Source organism: Podarcis tiliguerta (genome assembly GCF_965153285.1).
Source record: "Podarcis tiliguerta genome assembly, chromosome: Z".
NCBI lineage: Eukaryota > Metazoa > Chordata > Lepidosauria > Squamata > Lacertidae > Podarcis > Podarcis tiliguerta.
The window spans coordinates 20,732,888-20,745,417 of record NC_139553.1 but is presented as its reverse complement, the minus strand read 5'-3'; the positions used below and the strand labels follow the sequence as shown (position 1 = coordinate 20,745,417).

The 12,530-nt window shown below is 45.8% G+C and overlaps 1 protein-coding gene and 1 long non-coding RNA gene across 2 annotated transcripts in view; both read left to right on the top strand.

The window, feature by feature from the left end:
• Nucleotides 1-256: 256 nt before the first annotated feature.
• The window catches only part of VSIG4 (V-set and immunoglobulin domain containing 4), a 31,791-nt gene continuing 19,517 nt past the window's right edge, over nt 257-12,530 (top strand). The window contains exon 1 of the mRNA XM_083423800.1: nt 257-1,662. Coding sequence (XP_083279926.1) covers nt 1,479-1,662 — 184 coding nt within the window. The 5' untranslated portion in view covers nt 257-1,478. The remainder of the gene's footprint in view (nt 1,663-12,530) is intronic.
• Nucleotides 2,877-7,131, top strand: LOC310669795. The gene is made up of 2 exons (XR_014507397.1): nt 2,877-3,055; nt 6,937-7,131. It is a non-coding gene; the product is annotated as an uncharacterized lncRNA (long non-coding RNA).

Here is a 12,530-nt window from a genome sequence, read left to right as displayed (position 1 = left end):
CTATGACATGGCTACCCCATAGCACACATCCTTGGCGAGTAGACAGCTCATCCTTGCGGGCTGTGCAGCATGAAAATTCTGGACCCGGCTTCCCGGGCCACCCCCTCCCCACCCAGTCTGAGACGTGGGACAACAGCCTATCCTTCACGGTTGCGGCGGCAATGTCCTTCACATGCAAGGGCTGGTCCGGTAAGTCTTCCTGCCACAGGATCTGCATGTCTGATGCTCTTGGTTTTCTCCAAAGCTCTTAGCGCAGGTTCCTCAAGGTGCATCAGATGATCGCTGGTTCGACGATGCTCTCATAGCTTGGGAGCACTGGTGTCAGTCGGATCAGTCCAAAGCTCGGTGGACATCCTCATTGTGGGAATCTACGGAAGACGACCGGTCTCGCTGGATGTGGTGAGTTCTCCTTATGTGGGTTGTGGGCCGCCTCGTGGGCATTATCCTTCTCAAAGGCTGTGGCCATATTCATTGCTTCCATCATCGTGATATCGTCTTTTGCCAGCAGCTTGCGGCAGAGACGGCTGTCTAATGAATCTTTCAAGAAGTCCCTTGATGTCAGTGAATTAGCAATACATTGCAATCGCCCAGAGCGCTGTGATGTATTCACTCACTGACTCTTGTGCTTGTTGCTCTCTGTGCGCAAAGTCGTAGCGGCGGTGGTTCTTAGTTGGCTGAGGTGCGAGGTGCCTTGTCATAGCCTGTGTCAGCGCATGGACAGTGCATGCCTCTATGTCCCTGGCTGCCATCAGACCTTCCAGTAGAGTGATGGCGGAACTTTCCAGCACCATCAGTAACACATCTGCCTTGTCTGCCTCCCTAGTGCAGCCTTGTAGTTGGACGTAGCTCCTTATTCGGCGGAGCCACTGCGGCCATTCTGCAGGATGGCTCATATCAAAATCTGGTGGCAGCCAACTATGACTGGTAGCGATCCTCGGACCTGGGGCAGTCGCTTGTGCAATTGTGGGTGGTTGCGAAGACGCGGCAGGCGCGGTCTCGTTTCTGGGACTATTTGCTGAGTCCAGTGTGGCGGTGAGGTCGCACTTACTGCAAGGCGGCAGGCGGCGGTGCTGCGGTGCAGGCTTGGGCATCTGGCAGCCAGCGGGAGCTCGTCACTAGTGTTAAATGTTCAGAAAAAGTCAGAAGCCCAAGGCAGTGTAAGTTCCTCAACTAAGTTTATTCAACATTTGTCAGTGACAACAGCTCACTCATAGGAAAACAAGAACCGAACTGACTGGACAACGCAATAATAAAGCCGAGTATTAACTGACCGTTGTTGACAGTTGACAGTTGAAAGAGCATGCGCTTACTTGCCATAAGAATGTTCGTCTACCAACGCTTATACGATTGGTTAGAACGCGCCGTGTAACATAAAATGTATTAAACCCAATACATAACAGCAGCCCTGCCCCAAGGCAATACAGTCGTACCTTAGAAGTCGAACAAAATCCATTCCAGAAATCCGTTCGAATTCAAAAATGTTTGGAAACCAAAGTGCAGCTTCGGATTGGCTGCAGGAAGCTCCCGCAACCAATCGGAAGCTGCAGAAGCCCCATCGGATATTTGGGTTCCAAAGAACGTTCACAAACCAGAACACTCACTTCTGGCTTTGCGGTGTTCAGGAGCCAAGACGTCTGAGCATGAAGGCGTTCAGGATCCAAGGTACTTGAAAAAGGAAGTTTACTGAGCTGCTGGTAGGCTGCATATACAGTAGAACAGCTCAGGAGTTATGAGTGCAGCCTTGGAAGAGTCTCCCCTTTTACACGGTTTCCCCTGCCACTTGAGCATGCGATAACACAGAAGGCTGGTTAGGTCATTCAAAATTTGGCAGCATAAATTTTCCTGTAGGTCGTATGGGGTGACTTGTTCCCCTGCAGAAAATTATTTTATTTACTCCTTTGGAGTATTTGGTACCAACCCAAAAGGGTTATCTGAGTGGCTTTCATATGATTAAAACAAGACAGTCCCCACCTGCAAGATTACAATCTAGAGAAACATGATACACAAGGAAAAAGGGAAAGCGAGGGGGAGGAGGGGAAATGAAAATTAAGGCACTGATTTTTAAACCGTTCTCCCTGTATTTAATTTATTTTTGTTCATTTAATTTGTATACTGCCCTATACCTGCAGGTCTCACGGACCAGCCTGCACAATTCAGGGGCAAGAGGAGTTCAAAGAACTGTTTGTGGTTGTGTTTATGTTTAATAGCAGCACGGTATTATCATTATCTGAAGGATAAGGAACTTTTAGAGTTTACGCTCAATGAGCTTATAGCTTAGTGGTTACTTCTGAAAAGCACAACACTCTAGGGCTCATCCGCACCTCTGCTTGTTCTACCATTTCCCCAGGGGAAACCTGTGGATTACAGCTGAATTGGACCAAACAGCAATTGAGTTCTCCATGGATGGCTTTTTCTTGCAATTCGGTGGTAAAGAATGTGTTTTCCAGGGGAAAGCTGCAAGGCATGTGCAAAATCACTTGGACCCACATCTAGAAGCAAGGGACAAGCAGGAAAGCACAGGACAGCTGGAGCTGTGCAGCAGCCCTTTGTTTCAAACAAACACTTTGCAGAGATATTTAGGGTTATTCTTAACGTCACATTTTAAACTTGTCACTGGATGGTTAAATTGTTTCTAGCATTACTATTGACTTGTACTACCCAAATAAACACTCCCATACCCTTCTAGAATCCTAACCCTTCTGTCAGGGAATCAAAATTGGTGTGTCCTGCCTAGGCTAACCCCACTCAAATTGTTCAGTCTTGTCTACCCACAGACAATCCCTAATTCCAACTGAGACCCAGTTTCAGAAGAAACCTATGGCACATCTATGGAACAAGGAGAAAAGGTATTGGACCTGGGAGGATTAGCCACCCCTTCTGTCCAACTAGGCCAAAAGTCCCTATCTGACTATTAAACTGCCGGCATCAAACTGTCACACCTGGCTAATGGTCTCACCAACTCTTACTAGTAGCTGGGTCACCAGGAAGCAGACCCATGACCTGTCCTTCACAGAGGGCTTCCTTATTTAACAGGCCATGCTTTTATTATGATGGGGTATGTGAATGAATATATAGGATGTGTAGATTGAAAGGGCTCAGGGAGTATCCAGGAGACAGGTTAATGCAGGGGTAGGAGAAACAAGCTCATCGTGCACAGAGGCGTATTGTATACCTTCAAAAATATCTGTCAGTGAGGGTCTGGGCTACCCTCTGCCCCCCTGCCCTGCTTCACCACAGCCAATTTTAGACATCCTGTTGATTGAACATTCATCCAGATTTGTTTGCGCAGAGATCAGACAATGTTGTCTATTCAATTAGCATTTACCCTGATAGGTTTGCTGGGATGTTGGCTGATGGTTTACTAAGGATGCTGAGAAGTGGCTACAGTTCTCAGCATCCACCACTCCAGTTCCCAGAATTCTCTGAGGGAAGCTCTGAGAATTCAAGTGGTATCATAGGGCTTTAAATGCATGGTGTGAATGTGACTGGCCTTGTTGCTTTTCGTAGAAAGGTGCTACAAAGGTTTGTTCATATTTGGTTTTGAGGCAGAAGAATCCCACCCTGTCCTGAGGGAATAATGCTCTGCAGCCACTTATTCACTTCATCTACTCCAATCCACTCTGGCAAAAGAGGAAAATTGGTACTTACTGTTAATTTCAGTTTGAAGAGTGGACTGGAGAACATTAACCCACCTCATTTTTTTCCTCTGCTTTCTCTTAGACTCAGAGTGGCTTAATATGTTTTTGTTCTCTTGGTTTGAATAAAAATGTAACTACTGTTATGTAATTTCCAAATCTAGCTTTGTCTGTTCATAGAATCATTTAATTGTAGAGCTGGAAGGGATCCCATGGGGTCGTCTAGTCCAACCCCCTGCAATGCAGGAATCTCAGCTAAAGCTTCCCACCTCTGCTTAAAAACCTCCAAGAAGGAGAGTCCACCACTTCTTGTGGGAGTCTGTTTCATTGCCAACAGCTCTAACAGTCAGAAAGTTCTTCCTGATGTTTTGTCAGAATCTCCTTCCTTGTTTCTTGACTCCATGTGTCCTCCTTTTGAGCCCTTAAGTACTTTAAGTTTTTAACTTTGAAAACTGTTTTCTTAGTAGCCATGACTTCTGCTCATAGGTTTTCAGAGTCAAGGGCCTTGTCCTCTGATCTTCAACTCATTGTTTTCCCACCAGGATAAAGTTGTGTTCTTCCCAACCCCTTCTTTTTCATGCCCAAAATTAATTGAGTTTTTCATAGAACCCAAGACCAGGTCCTTCCTTCCTTCCTTCCTTCCTTCCTTCCTTCCTTCCTTCCTTCCTTCCTTTCTTAGTCCCTCATGCAGTCGAGGTCCTAGTCCCTCATGCAGTTGAGGATACATCTAGGGATGGTATTCCCTAGATGTAAGACATGCCCTACTCTTTTTTTCCTTTTTTTTTAAGCAGAGCACTAGAGTTCTGCAAGGTAGGGTCAGGTAGTTGATCATTTCAGGAATCCTAAGAAGTATTATGAGGGACGCGGGTGGCGCTGTGGGTTAAAGCCTCAGTGCCTAGGGCTTGCCAATCGAAAGGTCGGCAGTTCGAATCCCCGCGGCGGGGTGCGCTCCTGCTGTTCGGTCCCAGCGCCTGCCAACCTAGCAGTTCGAAAGCACCCCTGGGTGCAAGTAGATAAATAGGGACCGCTTACTAGCGGGAAGGTAAACGGCGTTTCCGTGTGCGGCTCTGGCTCGCCAGAGCAGCTTCGTCACGCTGGCCACGTGACCCGGAAGTGTCTTCGGACAGCGCTGGCCCTTGGCCTCTTTGAGTGAGATGGGCGCACAACCCTAGAGTCTGTCAAGACTGGCCCGTATGGGCAGGGGTACCTTTACCTTTACCTTTAAGAAGTATTGTGACTGTATGACCAAAGGGCAAATGAGTATCCTTTCCAGTAAAAGTAAATTGTTTGTCAAAAGTAGAGCTTCCGTGTGCAGCAATCGTCTATCTGAATAAGTCTTATTGAACTCAGTGGGACTTACCGTACTTCTGATTAAAAAATGCTTATGGTTGCAGTATAAGACTGCACAATCTTTACACAGTTGCCTCCATTGAATTCAGTGGGACTTACTTTGAGTAGACATGTACAGTGGTACCTTGGTTCTCAAATTTAATCCGTTCTGGAAGTCCGTTCCAAAACCAAAGTGTTCCAAAACCAAGGCGCGCTTTCCCATAGAAAGTAATACAAAATGGATTAATCCATTCCTGACTTTTAAAAACAACCCCTAAAACAGCAATTTAACATGAATTTTACTATCTAACGAGACCATTGATCCATAAAATGAAAGCAATAATCAATGTACAGTGGTACTTCCGGTTACAAACTTAATTCTTAACCCGAAACCGTTCATAACCTGAGGCGCGCTTTCGCTAATGGCGCCTCCCGCTGCTGCCATGCTGCCGGCGCGCGACTTCTGCTCACATCCCGCGGCAAAGTTCGCAACCAGGAGCATCTTCCGGATTAGCAGAGTTCGTTACCCGAAGTGTTCATAAGGAGGATGGTACGTAACCCGAGGTTCCACTGTACTGTACTATAAAATAAATAAGACAGTATTGTATATGATAAAAATATATAAAAAACTTTTTTTTTAGCTGCACTGATGATAGTCACTGTTTGAATGGGGGCTTTTATCCATTTCCGCAGTCACACAATCAATCAATCAATCAATCAATCAATCAGTAGCTGAACTGGGTTCTACACAGTCACAAAAACAAATTAAACAAAAAAGCCTCAAAAAACAAAAATGCAAAATAAATAGCAAAAACAAAAGCACCAAACCTAATCTGTTCAAGAAGCCCGTTTGACTTTCGAAATGTTCAAAAACCAAGGCACAGCTTCTGATTGGTGCAGGTGCCCTGGAAACAAAGCCGACAGCCACATCGGATGTTTGGCTTCCAAAAATTGTTTGAAAACCGGAACACTTACTTCCAGGTTTTCGGTGTTTGAGAATCAAGGCGTTTGAGAACCAAGATACCACTGTAAAGGGTTGCAGTTTAAGAATCTAAGGAATAAAATAAAAAAAACAAAGAATAGAAGCATCACATTTCTTTCATTGCAAGTATTTTATCTGCAGTATAAACAAGTCTCAGTTTTTATAGCTGATCGTATGCCCTCTTTATGTATTCACATGGTGTAAACATGTATGTTGTCCTCCAGATCCTAACACACAGAGAGAAATTAGAACAGCTGTATTAGAAGCAAGCAATACTCCAAAGTGCTTGTGGACTTGCCATTTAATCATAACAAAAGATCCTGTTTCAAAAAAAGGACAGAAGGTGGTGGAGGCTTCACCCGGGGCAAAAAACAACAACAGCTAGCCCCCACCCCCACCCCCACCTCCACCAGCTACAGCTCCGTTTAAGCAGCCATCTTCTTCCTTCAGGCCCCCACCCCTCATCTATAATAATATATACTATATATACCACCCTGGAAACTAATATAGTCTTATGATAATTAGCTCATTCAGCTTTCCAGGCTGTATCAAAAACTTAAGGGGGAAAAGCCACAGTTAGTGGTACAAAGTAAGGAAAAAAATTCCTTACAGGGGAAAAGGGGACCTGCCAAGATGATTGGGGCAAAGCAGAACTGGAGGGTGGGATGGCTCCTGCCCCCAAATGCGGAGACAGAAGACTTGAAAGGCTCTGCCTAGCCATTTCAGCAGGATGAGTCATCCTATTCACTGAATGTCCTTCAGTCGATTCTGGCAAAATTGAATTATTGGAAGAGTTACTATTTTTGTTGCCGCTGTCCTATCTAACATAGTCGAAATTCATGCCATCTCTTGAAATAATGAGTAATGGACTTTTAACACCTGAGTGTAATTACCTACAAAAAATAGCTTATTAAGTTTTCCGGTGCTGTTTTTCTAGAAAAAAATAGGTGCCGGAACTCAGCACAAACCCTTGTTCTCTTAAAACGGCAGTGGTGCCAACCTGAAAGCGGCCAGAACTGCGTTCCGGCTGAAAAAAGGCTGGAAGGGAATAGTACTGATCTCCCTTTCGCACAGACATCATGCCTTACCTATAAAAGAAAGGAAGAGAAAGCTATAACAACATTTCACTTTATGAACATTATAATATAACTTGCATGTCTGTAAAATCATAAGAAATATGACACATATGGAGTTTCAGTATTTAATCAATTAGTGTGCTGCAGATGTATGGTTGTGAGTTTTATCCTGTTATGGTGATGGTGTGATGATTAGGGGTTGCTTTTAATGTTCTCATATATATTTTTAATTAAGAGAGGGTACCATAGTGGGGGTGGGGAACACACTGAATAAGCCTCCAGCTCTCCGCACAAAAAGGAGATTACAAGGAACACGTTGTGTGCCATCTCAGAGAAATGAAATGAGTTATCACAAGCATAAGCAGGTGGCACGCAACCGTGGAGAAAAACAATGGCAAGACACACAACCCATCCGCCAAGGACGCTTGCCCATCGTTTATGGGAGGTGTGCGAGACTAACTCTCATTGATTTGTGCCCATGAGCCGGGGCAGAAGGGGGATCAAATACCACCCGGCTTTCAGGAAGCGGACTGTTGCTTGGATTAATGAGATCAAGAGATTATAACTCTAATAACAACTAACATCACTAAGTGGGGGTGGGGGGAAACAGCCTTGCAAAGCCTGACACTGACTGAAGCTAGATAAGTAATTAAAGCTTGGCTTGAGCAGATTTCAGGATATTTGAATCTGATTTTTCCATGTCCTTGAGGACACGTCAGTGCTAGAGCACTGTCCTTGTTTTCCGTAATCCACACCTCCGCTGTTTGATTTTCAAGATCTTCAGATTTCAATTCATCCTCACCCCGCAGGACTGAGAGGTCAAGCGGAATGAGGGTACGTATGAGTTACTTCTGAGCAAGAGACAGCAGAGTGCATGATCCAACCCATTGTAACCAGCAGTCAAAAGGGGAAGCCTCAAAGATAGGGGGTCTTGGCCTCACACAAGTTCTCCATCGCCAGAACTAAATATCTCCCACTTTTAAAAGTGTCGCTGCAGAGATTCTGTAGGACTGTAAAGGGAAATTCCTTGTAAGTAATTTTTTTTTTTTAAAGCAGACGCAGACTCTGTGTAAGAAATCTTCCTTAGTAAGGTGGTAGGTAAAACAAACAACCACATCCTGAGGTTTGGCAGAATGCCGTATGCTTGCTCAAAGTCACATAGGATGTGCCCCCATTTGGGGAACAGCTTAGACCACCAAGCGATCTCATGTCCTGCCCCTCAAGATCTCATCACCTCGCTGCCCAGCAGTGTTTTTCCCTGAGCTGAAAGAGTTAGTTATGGAAGTAGTGTTGAGGATGCCCAGACTGCTGGTTCTGCGGGACTTCATCATGTTTTGTCTTCTTCTGGCAATGTTAAAGAATGTGGGTTGTATTCAACTAAGTCCCACTCAGAGGCAGATCCACTGAAATTAGTGAATCTAAGTTAGTATTGCCCATAAACTTCAATTGGCCTATTCTGAATAGGACTACCATGTGTTACAAAGAATAAAAATGCAATCCTTTCCCCCAATACTGGAGTGCTGTACTCACAGAAACCCTCACCACTAGTCATGCCGGTGATTTTAACAATAAAATCCACAAATAGATGTGTATTGTATGTAAGGGCTAAACCTGATGAGAAGAGGAAGAATGGAGCACAAAATCAAGTTGTTGTTGGGGGGGGGGGTGTTGTTTTGCCTACTGAAGCAATTTTGTGCTGGTTCCCACAGCACTTTTTATCAATACAGTGGTACCACGACTTTTGAATGTAATCCATTCTGGAAGACTGATTCAAGTTCCGAAATGTTTGAAAACTGAAAACTCAATACGGGAGCCTCAATATGGAAAACTCAGTATAGAAGGTGTGTGGCATGTTCAACTTCCAAGGCATGTTCGAAAACTGAAGTATTTACTTCCGGGTTTACGGCGTTCGAAAACCGATATGTTCGTCAACGCTTGAAATGTTCATTAACGTTTGAAAACCGAGGTACCACTGTATATGCAACTCATTTTTACCCCCCACCCACCCAAGGCGCATGGGAAGACTATATCTATTTTGCTGCTCCACTAAAAATGATTCTAATACAGTGTAGTTTTGCTTTAGATGGAACATAACGTTAATTCATGCTCATAAATATTCAGATGTCTATTAACTTAGCAGCATAAACAGTTGCCTTTTATTGAGTCTGTTCACTAGTCCATCTAGTTTAGTATTGTCTACACTGACTGGCAGCAGCTCTCCAGGGTTTCAGGCAGGGGTCTCTCCTGGCCTTATTTGGAGATACTACTGGGGATTGAACCCGGGACCTTCTGCATGCAAAGCAGGTGCTCTGCCACTGAGCTACACTCATCCCCAGGAAGCCATTCGTTCTTAGACGAGGAGACCCCGCCAGGCTACTTTAAGCAGAATCATGTTTTAGAGCAGGAGTTGGGGTGGGGGACCTTAAGGAAGGGGGCCAAATGCAGCCCTCCAGGCCTCACTAATCTAGTCATCAAAGCTTGCCTTAATCCTCACTGGCCCTGTGACTCATTACAGGTGTCTTATCATTGCTGAAATATCACCTTGAACTTTTATAATGCCTCTTGTTTATCCAGAGAGAGGAAAGCCGATATGTGTGAGTGGGTGTAAAAACTAGACAGCTAAACCCAGGTAAAATGTACCCACTGTTGCTTTCTGATCTACCAGCATGTGGCCCTCAGGAAGTCGTCCAGAAGTCCTTGGGCTGGAAGGGCTCTAATCCCTGTTTTAGAGTTGCTCCCACACTCTGCAAGGTGTTCCCATTGACAAGATTGCTCTTCCCCTTGCGCCCTGGTGCTAGCTTCCATCCTGATAGCTGATGGCAACAATCCACCTCTTAAATGTCTGAGAAATGTTATGGTGTCACTCCCCTCTTCCACCTTTTCCCTGTTTTTTTGTTTTTTAACTTTTCTACTAAATTGCATATCCTATCTCCCCCCCCCCCCCCCCGATTATATGTAACACTCAGGCCCAGATGAGACAGTTTATGTATGATTTTTCTTCTTCTTCTTCAGTGACAGTGTGAATCACGAGAGCTATATACAGTCGGAGGGGTGTTTCCCTCTCTGAAACATGAAGTACACTCTGCATATTTTCTATTTTTTCATGTTTGATGCTGTTAAATCGAATAAGGGGGGGGGATGAAGGTTTTATGGTCATATTTGAAGGGGTTGGACTAGATGACCTTCTGTAGTCCCTTCCAATTCTACAATGCCATGGCTTTATGGTTCTATGATATTTTGGGGGAGAGGTAATACTGGTGTTTATTTTTCTGTAAGAGGCCTAGTTTGGTCAGAATCAAGTATAAACTTCCAGAGTTAATGAAAAATATATTGTCTTTGTTAAATGAGCCACCATAGCTGCTAGAGGGCCATGGAAATTTGTGTCCCGGGCTTTTTAGACTTGTCTACCCATGTACTATCTGGAACCAAAGTGGCACATTGGTTGCCAGATGTGAAATATTTTGGCATTATTTTCAGCTCTCCCACTCCACCAATTACCGTATTTTTCGCCCTATAGGACACACTTTTTCCCCTCCAGAAATGAAGGGGAAATGCGTGTGCGTCCTATGGGGCGAATGCAGGCTTTTGCTGCAGCGTGGAGAGCGAGAGGGGTCGGTGCGCACCGACCCCTCTCGCTCTCCAGGCTTCAGGAAGCTATCCGCAAGCCTGCAGCCCGAAACCTGGGGAGCACCGGGGCGCACCCCAGGCTTCGGGCAGCTCTCCGCAAGCCTTGGGAGCCCAGTGTGACATCCCGCCGGGCTCCCAAGGCTTGTGGACAGCAAGCTCCGCATGATCCGGGAGCGATGGCGAGGTTGCGCAACCTCGCCGTCGCTCCCGGACCCCCAGCCCCAAGGCTAAAAAGGAAGCCAGGACAGCTAGCGGGATCCATCCCACTCACTGTCATGGCTTCTTTGCTCTTTGGGGCACAGGGGGGGGGGGGGAAATATATATTTTTTCTTTATTCCCCCCCCCAAAAAAATAAGTGCACCCTATGGGCCGGTGCACCCTATAGGGCGAAAAATACGGTAGCTAGGAGGGCCCGTCACTTAGTTGTAGTTCTTGCAGCCCAGCTCATTCTTTTGGGATGCTGATGAGGACATTTGAGTGGCTAGTTAAGGTCACTGTCTTACAAAGAAACCTCCCTGTTTAGTTCAACAACCTCTTCTTTATGATTGTAACCCTCACTTGCGTACAGAACCCCAAGAATTGGAAGGGACTCATGGCATCATCCAGACTGACATCCCCCCCCCAAAAAAAAAATCCAGAAAAATATTTAATTGAAAATACATGTGATTGGGATGTTTTCTTTCTTTTCTCAAGGGGTGGGGGATGGTAGAGAAATGCTGACTGCTCCAGCATTACTTAGTTCCAATAGCTGCTAAATTTGACAGCCACTGCAGTTTGCAAAACACTTTCCTTAGTAGCAGCCCTCCAGGGCAAGGACACCCTCAACTTCCCCATCTTGAGCAACTGTGTTGCTATCCTTGAAGAAAAGCCTGTGTGGGGTGGGTGGGTTGCATTGCATATGGAGGACAAGATCTGAGAGTGACTCAGCTGTGCAAAAGCACATGCATCATTTTTTCATTATATCAGCAGCGCTGGCTCCAGAGCTCTGATAGCCTTTGCGCAAAGCATCGCCACTGCACGCTTTTAACCTGGAAAGTGTGTCTATTTCATGCCGACACCATGTCTTGCAAAGTGAGAAGGGTAGTCCTGTGGTGTGGTGCCCAGTGAAAGACTTTCTTGGTCCTGGGTGCCTTGAAGACACCTGAATCTGGCATCTGTTAGAGCCAGCCTTGCTCCTCAGATTGCGATGACTTACAATTATAGAATTGTAGAGTTTGAGGGGATCCTGAGAGTCATCTAGTCAGGAATCTCAACTAAAGAATGCATGTCAGATGGTCACTAAAACCTCTGCTTAAAAACCTCCAATGAAGGAGTGTCCACCACCTTCTGAGGGTGTCTGTTCCACAGTCAAACAGCTCTCACGGTAAGAAAGTTCTTCTTGTTTAGTCAGAATCTCCTTTCTTGTAACTTGAATCTATTGGTTTGTGTCCTACCCTCCAGAACAAGAAGAAACCTTCCTCCACCTTCCTTTTGACAGCTATTTAGATATTTGAAGATGGCTATCATATCTTCTCTCAGTGTCTTCTTTTCCAGGCAAAACATACCCAATTCCCTCTACAGTGGTGCCTCGCAAGACGAAATTAATTTTTCGTTGAGCGAGTTTTTTCGTCTTGCGAAGCACCACTGCAGTTAAACACTAACAACGGCGGGGAGGGGCGGGGAGAAGCAGGGCAGCTGCCGCAGCCGGTACCTCGGACTCACCCGCACCTTGCGGCCACCGCGCGACGCGGCTGCTGGAGGGCGGCGGGGCTCAGGAGCACGACTCTGCCTGCAACGCTGGCTGCTGGCAGCAATAGCTCTCTGAGAGGAGCGCGCGAGGGCGGTGGGCAGCGGCGCGAGGCAGCCGGAAGGTCGGCTGTCAGCCGGTAGGTCGGAGGGAGC